The sequence below is a fragment of the Psammomys obesus genome, unplaced genomic scaffold (genome assembly GCF_907164565.1).
Source record: "Psammomys obesus unplaced genomic scaffold, mPsaObe1.curated_primary_1811, whole genome shotgun sequence".
Lineage (NCBI taxonomy): Eukaryota > Metazoa > Chordata > Mammalia > Rodentia > Muridae > Psammomys > Psammomys obesus.
The window spans coordinates 23,911,706-23,922,536 of record NW_026592510.1 but is presented as its reverse complement, the minus strand read 5'-3'; the positions used below and the strand labels follow the sequence as shown (position 1 = coordinate 23,922,536).

The 10,831-nt window shown below is 43.4% G+C and overlaps 1 protein-coding gene across 1 annotated transcript; it reads right to left on the bottom strand.

Annotated features, from left to right (window-relative positions):
• Nucleotides 1–6,842: 6,842 nt before the first annotated feature.
• Nucleotides 6,843–7,790, bottom strand: LOC129681944 (olfactory receptor 10V1-like). Its single transcript, XM_055614171.1, has one exon. It carries the CDS (start codon nt 7,788–7,790, stop codon nt 6,843–6,845), a length of 948 nt encoding a protein of 315 aa, XP_055470146.1.
• Nucleotides 7,791–10,831: the final 3,041 nt, after the last annotated feature.

Sequence of the window (10,831 nt, the reverse complement as noted above, 5' to 3'; positions counted from 1 at the left end):
CAGTTTACAGCAAACCCATAGCTAACAACAACATAAATTAAATAGACAGAAACTCAAAGCAACCACACTAAAATCATGAACAAGACGAGGTTGTCCACTCTCTCCATAGCTACTCAATACAGTATTTTAAATCATACCCAGAGCAATAAGACAACCAAAAGATACCAAGCAAATACAAATTGGAAGGGAAAAAGTCAAACTATCTTTATTTGCAGACAATAGGATAGTATACTTAGGTGACCCTAAAATTCCATTGGGAAACTCCCACAGCTGATAAATATTTTAGTAGGTGGATACAAAATTAACTCACAAAAATCAGCAGCTTTCCTGTATATAATTGACAAATGAACTGAGCAAGCAATCAGGGAAACAAAACCTTACACAACAGCCTCAAATAATGTAAAAATATCTTGGAGTAACTCTAACCAAGCAAGTGGAAAACTTGTGTGATTAAAAACTATAAGACACTGAAGAGAGGAATTGAAGAAGATATCGGAGAATGGAAAGATCTCTCATGCTCATGCCCATCCTACCAAAAGCAAGCTACAGATTCAATGCAATCCATAGCACAATGCTTCACAGATCTTGAAAGGACAGTTTTCAGCCTCAAATGGAAACACAAAGAAACCAGGATAACAATAAAATAGTAATAAGAGAGCAATGAAAGAACTTCTAGAGGTATCACTATCTCTGGCCTCAAGGCAGAGACTGAGGCAATGTGCACAGGGCCTGTATGGCTCTGCACCGGATAGGCAGTGGTTGGAAAGGAAGTAGTCCAGCTATCTTTCTCAGCAGGTGACATGATAGTATGCCTACAGACTAAGTGCTACTTCCCTGATTTCCTTCTCTGTTTTGCAATATATGTCTATCGTTTTCCAATCAAAAAGCAAAGGCCTGACAAGGAGATTTACAATTCTTGCACCCACCCGGGTCCCTATTTGCAAATGAAATTGTAATATTTTCCAAGAGAGTCTAACTAGGGAAACAAATATTCTTTTTTAATGTTTGTTTATTTATTTATTTATTTATTTATTTATTTATTTATTTATTTATTATCTATTACAATTTATTCACTTTGTATTCTAGCTGTAACCCCCTTCCTCCATCTCCTCCCAGTCCTACCCTCCTTCCTTTTTCTCCCCCTATACTCCTCCCCTAGTCCACTGATAGGGGAGGTCTTCCTCCCCTACTATCCTATTAGGACTCATCAGGACTGGCTGCATTGTCTTCCTTTGTGGCCTGACAAGGCTGCACCTCCTAGGGGGAGGTGATCAAAGAGCTGGCCACTGAGTCCATGTCAGAGACTGCCCCTGTCTGAGCCCAGGGGGAAGCCTGAAGAGACCAATGCTCCAGCCAAGGAGCATGCATGGAAAGAACCCAGACCCCCTGCTCAGATGCAGCCCATAGGAGCTCAGTATCCAAGTGGGTTCCCTCGTGAAGAAACAAACATTCTTACATGCAGGCTGCATTCCCAGCAGTAGGTGGCCAACAGAAATGAACTTCATGCCATCTTTGGAGATTACTTGTCTCACAATACCGTGGCAAGGCCTTTCTCTTATGTAGGCATAAGGTTATTGTGTGAATCAAATGCTGATTTCTGTATCCTCCACATCTGGTTGCAAGCCTTGTTCTGAGACTATCCTGTCTTAATGTTGTATAAACTCTGCTCCCCAATGCTCCCCTGATATGTCAATAAAGCAGCTTACAGCCAATCACTCTGCAGGGGAGAGAACAGAGCTGGGCTTTCTACCATCCAAGGGAGGAGGAGTTAAAAGAGAAAGGAGCTGATTCAGAGAGGGCATCCAGCCACAGGAGAGGTCCTGGAGATACCTGGAGAGAGAACTCAGCAGAAAAGCTACAAAGTACAAGTATCCTGGGATGTATGTTGGGAGGAAACCAGATTAGTTTAGAGGGTTAAGAATAGCCATCAGAATGGCTAAGATCAAAAACTCAAATGACAATCCATGCTGGAGAGGATATGGAGAAAGGGGAACCCTCCTCCATTGCTGGTGAGAATGTAAACTTGTTATAACCAATTTGGAATCAGTCTGGTGCTTTCTCTGACAATTAGGAATAGTGTTTCCTCAAGATCCAGCTATACCACTTCTAAGCATGTATCCAAAAGATGCTTAAGTATACAACAAGGACATTTGCTCAACCATGTTTGTAGCAGCTTTATTTATAATAGCCAGAAGCTGGAAACAACCCAAATGCCCCTCAGTTGAGGAATCTATACAGAAATTATGGTACATCTACACAATGGAATATTACACAGCAAAAAAAAAAAAGAAAGAAAAAAAAAAGAAATCATGACATTTGCAGGCAAATGGTGGGAAAGATAATCCTAAGTGAGGCATCCCAGAAGCAGAAAGACACACAGGGTATATACTCACTCATAAGTGGATATTAGACATATAATATAGGATAAACATACTAAAATCTGTACATCTAAAGAAACTAATCAAGAAGGAGGACTCTGGCTAAGTTGCTCAGTCCCCATTCAGAAAATCAAAGAGGATGGACATCAGAAGAGGGAGAAAACAGGAAGCAGGATAGGAGCGTACCACAGAGGGCCTCTGAAAGACTCTACCCTGCAGGGTATCTGAGCAGATGCTGAGACCTATTGCCAAACTTTGGGCAGAGTGCAGGGAATCTTATGAAAGAAGGGGGAGATAGTAAGACCTGGAGAGGACAGGAGCTCCACAAGCAGAGCAACAGAATCAAAAAATCTGGGCATAGGGGTCTTTTCTGAGACTGATACTTCAACCCAGGACCATGTGTGGGGATAACCAAGAACCCCTGCACAGATGTAGCCCACGGCAGTTCAGTATCCAAGTGGGTTCCATAGTTATGGGAACAGGAACTGTCTCTGACATGAACTGATTGGCCTACTCTTGGATCACCTCCCCCTGAGTGGGGAGCAGCATTACTAGGCTACAGAGGAAGACAATGCAGCCACTCCTGATGAGACCTGATAGACTAAGATCAGAAAGAAGGAGAGGAGAACCTCCCCTATCAGTGGACTTGGGGAGGGACATGGGTAGAGATGGGGAAGGGGGATGGGATTGGGAGGGGAGGAGGGAGCTACACGGGGGATACAAAGTGAATAAACTGTAATTAATAATTTAAAAAAATGAAAAAAAAAAAGAATAGGATCTGAGCCCAAGAGATCCTGCAGAAACTGATGCACCAATGGAGGACCATGCATGAAGAGGACCTAGACTCCCTGCTCAGAAGTGGCTGATTGGCAGCTCAGTCTCCATGTGGATCTCTGAGTGAGGGGAGTAGGGGCTGCCTCTATGATGAACTCAGTTGACTGCTCTTTGATCACTCGCCTCTGGTGATACAGCCTTGCCAGGCCACTAAGGAAGAGGATTCAAGCAGTCCTGATGAGACTTAATAAGCTATGGGCAGGTGGCAATGGTAGAGAACTCCCCCTTTCAGTGGACTAGGGGAAGAGGATGGGGGGGAACAGGGAGGGAGGGTAAGACTGGGAGGAGTTGAGGGAAGGGGGCTTCAATCGGGATATATAATGAATAAATTATAAAGAAAAAAATAAAATTAAAAAAAGAATAGATTAATAACTGTTCAGCTCTTGTTTTGTGAAGCTTATTATTAAAAGAGAATTATGGAGACTCAATTATTTGTATGATAGCCAGGTTGAATCTGAGAAACACAGTTATAAAAAATAACAGTAACAATCTTATACTTTATTTTTATTTTACCTTATTTTTCTTCTCTCTCTTTTTTTTCAAAGATTTATTTATTTATTTCTCATTTATGCTCATTCTATCTACATATATGCCTGGGTGCCAGAGGAGGGCTTCAGATCATGTTACAGATGGTTGTGAGCCACCATGTGGTTGCTGGGAATTGAACTCAGGACCTCTGGAAAAGGAGCCAGTGCTCCTAACCATGGAGTCATCACTCCAGCCCCCTCCTTCCCTCTTTTCACCCTAGACCCTTTGCATGTAGATAATGGCTTCTAGTTTAGTGTGGTGGTAGGCTCCTGGGTGTGCAACTGAGTGGCTCTATTTCCTGTTTCTCTTGGGCTCTTTTCCTTCTGTTTGCTTTGTTCAGTTCCGATAGGTTAGTTTCCATTTCATCTTGTTATATTTTATTATTATCTCTTAGCAGCCTGTTTGTTTTCTATTGAGACAGAGATGGGATGGGCCCAGATGGGAAGGGAGGTGGATAGAAACTGGGAGGGGAAACCATAATCAGGATATATTATGTGAGAGGGGGGAAAAAAATCTATTTTCAAAAAAGAAAATGAGGAACTGAAAAATGCCTGAAATTTTTCAGTCACATACAAAATAACATTCTTGGCATTCACTGTCAACATGCGTATGGAAGCACTACTCAAAGGAGGGTCAGAGCGGGTGAGGAAGCAGTTGCCGTGCAATTGAAAAGACCAGAGTTTGGATCACCAGAACCCACTAGCATGGCAGCTGCCTATATCCCAGGGTAGAGAGACAGAGACAGGAATCAGTAGGGCAAGACAGTTGTCTAGACTTGCTGGAATCCACAAACTTCAGGCACAACAAGAGACCCTGCCTCAAAAAAAAAAAAAAAAGTGGGGAGCTGTTGAGGAAGACACCTGAGGTCAACTCCTGGCCTCATGCAGACCCACTGTGGTGGTTTGAATGAGAATGTCCCCCATGGGCTCGCATATTTGCATGCTTGGTCACCTGTTGGTGAACAGTTTGGAGGGGATTAGGAGATGTGACCTTGTTGGGGGAGGTGTGTCACTAGGAGTGGACTTTCAGGTTCCAAAGCCCACAGTCAGGCCCAGTGTCTGTCTCTTTCACTGCTGTCTATGAATCGAAATGGAAAGCTCTCAGCTGCTGCACCAGTGCCATGCCTCTCTGCTTCCCGCCATGATGAAAACGGACTAACCCTCTGAAACTGTAAGCAAGGTCCCACATACATGCTTTCTTTTATAAAAGACACCTGGTCATGGTGTCTCTTCACAGTAATAGAACAGTAACTAAAACAGCTGCGTATGTGCTTCTGCACACATGAAAGCACCCATTTACACACACACACACACACACACACACAGCGCATGTACATATAACGTGCAAAACAAAAAGGAGGTGTGTCTTTCATCTATATCATAGCTACTCTTTGGCCTTTGCAGGCAGTGAGCAACCCTGTGGTAAACAGTATGGGGTTGTTCACAGTTGTCTGATCATACAGTATTTATCCCACCTCAATAGTCTAATGTCTGAAAGCATAATGTCCCACAGACACCCTGTATCTGTTAATCCTGAGATTCACCAGAGGGGAAAAAAAAAAAAAAACAGTTCCACAGTTTTGAACCAAATCTGAAGCAAGCTTTAACTAAGTGCTGACCAGGATGAAGTTAGGTCAAGACGACTCCAGGGTATCCCCAGCTGACTGGTGATGAGACACATGTTGTAAGGACTGTTTAAAGACAAACCCATACAGCCAGTGTATTTTCTTATGTGACTTTATTATTTTTCAAGAACTACAGCTCCCAGCATCTCAGGAAGTTATCTAGTTGGGTAGGTGGGACCTACTAGTTAACCTTGGGTCTTACAGCACCTACCAGTGGGATATGGAGCCAAAAGTGGCAGTGACTGAACCAAAGTTGCTTTTTTTTTTTTTTTTTTTTTTCTTGAAATAGGGTTTCATGTAGCCCACGCTGACCATAAACTTGCTTTGTAGCTAAGGATGACCTTTAACTCTTGATTCCCTGCATCTACCTTCACACTGCTGGGATTATGGGCATGTGCCTCTATGCTTCACTTCCTTTTTGTTCTCATCTTTCAAAGAAAAAAATACAAATTTTCAGTTCTATGAAATATGAATTCAAGTCATGATTTTGTTTTTCTTCCCTGTGGAACTCTTTCAGAGAACTGAAGTTTTACAACTCATGCCTGATAGTTTTCTAGACCAGGAAGCAAAGGCCTGAAGAGGAGATTTCCATTTCTTGTGTCCTTCAAGCTCCCTGCTTTAGGAATGCTTGTTCTACTCAAACACCAACTCCACACCAAGCCTACCATTACGCACACACCCGTTCCCTCTACTACCCCTACTCTGCATAATAAAACAAACCATCAACACTGAACATATATATATAGAGAGAGAGACAGACATATGCTCAACCCCCTCTCAAATTCATGAACTAGTCTCTAATTAATCCTATTCTTTAATTACTGTTATATAATACACGTTTTATATATATCCTTTAATTACTTTTTATATATGATATATATCAGTAATTAAAGAAGAGCTCATGAATTTGAGAGGGGGTTGAGCAGGATGCGGAACAAAGGGAGAGATAAAATGGTGTAACTACAGTTCTCATATGTGAAATGCTCAACAACAAAAAAAAAGGAACCCAAATTTATGTAAAGGAATTGTGAGAGAGAGGTCAGAGTAGAATGTTCCAGGCCTAATGCTTGTCTTACTGCTAGTTTTGATCTTTCCCATGTTCAAGGTTCAGGATTGCCATAAACCTCAGACCTGTATCTAGAGAAAAGCCGAAGGTGAGGCAGATGGTACCTATGATGACTGGAAAAGGACAACTATGTTCACTACTATGTTTCCATTTAAGAGTGACAAGTTATATCACTCACATCTGCTAATCACCACACTCCTCAGCATTTCAATTCCTCAGATCTTCTTCACCCCCATGATGGAGAATGACTAAGGTGAAGCAGAGAAAAGAAACGCCACTGTTGAATAGTAACGTAACCAGAAAATCAAATTGCATCAGACCTTCTATAGCCTGCAATCCCCAACTCCTCATCTCATTGACAGTTGACTCAGCTTCTCTACTCCCCAGTGTTGGAGAGGACTGTTCAGAGTGCTCATTGTTTTTCAAGCAGGAGGAACCTCATGACTGCCTTCCTCAAAGCATCCTTGAGCTCTCTGTTCCTCATGCTGTAGATCAAGGGATTCAGCATAGGGGTGATGAATGTGTAAACCACAGATACTACCTGGCCCCGCTCAGGAGAATAGCTGGAGCTGGGACACAGGTAGATGAGACTTGTGCATCCGTACTGCAGGAGGACCACAGTCAGGTGGGAGGAGCAGGTAGAGAAGGCTTTGTGCCTACCCTCAGCTGAACGGATCTTCAGGATGGCATCCACAATGAAGACATAGGAGAGAGTGATGAGGAGGAAAGGGATGGTGAGGACGATGACACTGACCACAAACAGAGTGGCCTCGTGGACACGGGTGTCTGCACAGGCCAGTCTCATGACAGGGAGGACATCACAGTAGAACAAGCTGATTTCCTTGCTGCTGCAGAAAGGCAGTCTGAAGATGAGCACAGTCAACTGCATGGCCAAGATGAAACCCAGCAGCAGGGACCCCAGGGTCAGCTGGACACACAAGTGCCAGCTCATGATCAGGCTATAGCGCAGGGGGTGACAGATGGCCACAAACCGGTCATAGGCCATGACGGCCAGCAGGATACAGTCAGCGCTGCCCAGGAAGATGAAGAAGAACATCTGGGCACCACAGCCTGCCAGGGAGACCACAGTCCTCTCTGTGGATAGGATGCTGGCCAGAGTCAGGGGGGCTATGGTAGAAGAATAGAAGATCTCCAGGCTAGCCAGGTTTGCCAGGAAGAAGTACATGGGGGTGTGGAGACACTGGTTGATCCAGATGGTGAGGACAATGGACAGGTTTCCTCCGAGGCTGACCAGGTACATCATGAGAAAGACCACAAAGATCAGCATCTGCACCTCGGGGAGTTTGGAGAAGGGGCGGAAGTGAAAGAGGACCAGCCCAGTCCCATTGCCTTCCTCCATGCACTTAATGCATTGGGTCTGCTACTGCCACAGGTGATGGCCCTGGAGGTGAGGACAGACAGATGTTAGCACCTGATGTTCCTGTGGGTGGTGTGCTGGACTCCCACTCTCACCTACCCTTGTCAGCTCAAATCCAACTGTTTTTACACTCAGACCACATTCAGCAGCTCAATGCCATGACTGTTTTAATCAAAGAGTAACGGTTGAGTACTGAAAGCTTCTGTTGGAATAAAACATTGACTACATCCTCATCTTATAACTGCTCCTCTATTTATCATTCTCCCAAAAGTTTAGCTGATTACATAATAACTCTCCATTGTTTTCTACACACCCCTGCTTTTCATTCTGTCTCTGTGAAGTTGCGTTTTCTACATACCTCGAAACACATGAAGTTATTCAGTTTATTAAACACCCTTTCAAAACATAATCTTTCAAGGGCTATCCATGTCAAAATATATTTGGTTGTTTTTTTTTTTTTTTTAAGTTTGAACTGAAATACCTTTTAATGGTCATTAGTGCTCCCGGAAGTCATAGGCTCTTAAATAAAACTCACATACCAGATGTGGGATACCTCCCTATAAGCTGTTGGTTAGGGAGGCCACAGAGGTTCTTAAAATAACACAGGTTCTTGGTTGCCTACCGGCAAGAGATAGTGGTAAGACCCTACTGCTGAAAACACACCACATACTTTGGTTGCAAGACACAGAGAAACTTCCAGTAAAGGCTAGAGGTCACAGAAAGATAAAAACCTGTTGTTGTGATGGTCAAAGACTCTTTAGGAGAGGTGTGTGTGTGTGTGTGTGTATGTGTGTGATTTACTACGAATGTTCCAATAAATGGGCATAGAGTAAAACTGCCTTATAAATATTCATATTTCTATCAATAGACAAGTTCTGTTCTCAGCCTTGCTCAAAGAAATTTCTTTTGCAGAGGGCAACAGCTAATGCAGAGATTCTTAACTAAACTAAGGGACCCTAAACAAATATGTATATGACCACTTTAGAAGTCCAAGAAACACTGCAGAAACGGGGGTAAAGGTTATCAAAGCCACAGGGTGAGGAGGAGTGCTGTGAAATGCTGCCTTCTGGCTGTAACATGGTGGTCACACCACAAACTTTCAGCAGCTTCAGCTGCCTGAGCACGATAAAGCCATCTGACACTCTGTTTTGAGTGGGGGAGGAGTTGTGATGTGCACCTGTCTTTCAGAGCTGTAGGTAGGTTGCATGGCAGCTGGAATCATTTTCTTCAATGGTATACCCACCAGGAATTTGCCCATGCTCCAGTAAATAGTCCCTACCCATCATGTCCATAAAAGGGACTCTAGAGCCTGGCGTGGTGGTGCACACCTTTAAATCCAGCACTAGGGAGGCAAAAGCAGGCCAATTTCTGAGTTCAAGGCCAGCCTTGTCTACAGAGTGAGTTCTGGGACAGCCAGGACTACACAGAGAAACCCTGCCTCAATAAATAGATAGATAGATAGATAGATAGATAGATAGATAGATAGATAGATAGATAGATAAAGGGTAACCCTAATAACCCTACATTCATTGCATAAAAATAAAAAGACAGAGAGATGAAAGCAGTAGAAAAGTCAAAAAGAAGGAGATCAGCAGAAGGGAGAGGGGAATAAGTATGATCATAAGATCATAACACATTGCATACATGCATGGACTTGTCCCAGATTTTTAAATTGCATTACTTGCATGGCGGGATAACATGCTATTGTATGTATGTGCTACTTGGTTGTTTTCATCCGCTCCTCAGTTCAGCAACAACGCACAGTTTCTCCCTCTTCTGCTGCTGAGAATAATTCTGAGATAATTCAGCATACCAATCCCTTTTTAAGTCAGCACTGAAATTGCAAACCAGAGTATACCACGCTGAAACCACAAACCCTGCTACTTTCTTGATCCTTTTCCCAGTAATCAGGACTGCGGTCTCTGGAGTTAGATTGTGTAGGTGCTAGTGTTAGGATGCACAGACCAACAATGACCTTGGGCAACCTGTGGATGCTTTCTGCTCTAATACCTTCACTCAGGAAAAGAACAGTGGGACTCAACTCTTAGAAATATCAGGAAGATAAAGCTGCCTGGGCCCTCGAAGATCTCCATGACTGTTCGTAATAATCACTGAAACTGTTCTTCTGAGGCTGAAGCAATGGTTCAGCTGTCAAGAGTACTGACTGCTCCTCCAGAGAACCTGGGTTCAAATACCACATGCGGTGGCTAGTAACAGAGGAGCTAATAACTGTCTGTAACTCAGGACCCAGGGGATCCAACACCCTATTCTGACCTCTCCAATACTAATTCAAAATTCCCCTGTCTCTTCAAATGTTCTATTCTACCCTCCTTCATTGATATCTTAGTTACTTTTTTTTTAATTGCTGTGGTAAGACACCATGGCAAATCATAGAAAAAAAACTTTATTGGGAATTCGCTTACAGTTTCAGAAGGTGAGTCCATGTTCATCATGAAAGGGAGAATGGCGGCAAGCGGGCAGGCGTAGTGCTGGAGCAGTAGCTGAGAGCTTACTGTGAGCCAAAAGTCTGAAGAAAAGAAAGGAGACAGGGAGAAAGAGAGCTAATTGGAAACCATGTGGTGTTTTGAATCCTCAAGTCCTCCAACGACACACTTCCTCCAACAAAGCCACACCTCCTAATCCTTCTCAAACAGATCCAACAACTAGGGTCAAGTATTCAAACTATGAGCCTATGCGTGCTTTTCTCATGCAAGCCACAAGTAATAACCCCACCTATAACGTCATAAATAGCTACCTGGAGGGTGCTCATATCCTTCCTACCAACAACCAGGCTTTCTCTGCTGACCTTTGAGGACAGCACACTTTATCACATGCCTTGGTATAACGATTCATTTTCTACCGCCAAAATTAATTCCTCAGACCTTCCTGTTTCCTCTGGGATGTTTCTCCAGAAGGCATTTGCTCAGTCTACTATCTACACCACTGTCCCCCATTCTGTGACTGCTTTTTTTCTGTTGTCTAAAGCAGTTGCCATCAGTGCTACCCCTCAAGACGTCCTGCCA

Coding starts and splice junctions, on each gene's coding strand:
- LOC129681944 (XM_055614171.1), bottom strand. CDS start 7,790: ATGGAGGAAGGCAATGGGACTGGGCTGGTCCTCTTTCACTTCCGCCCC.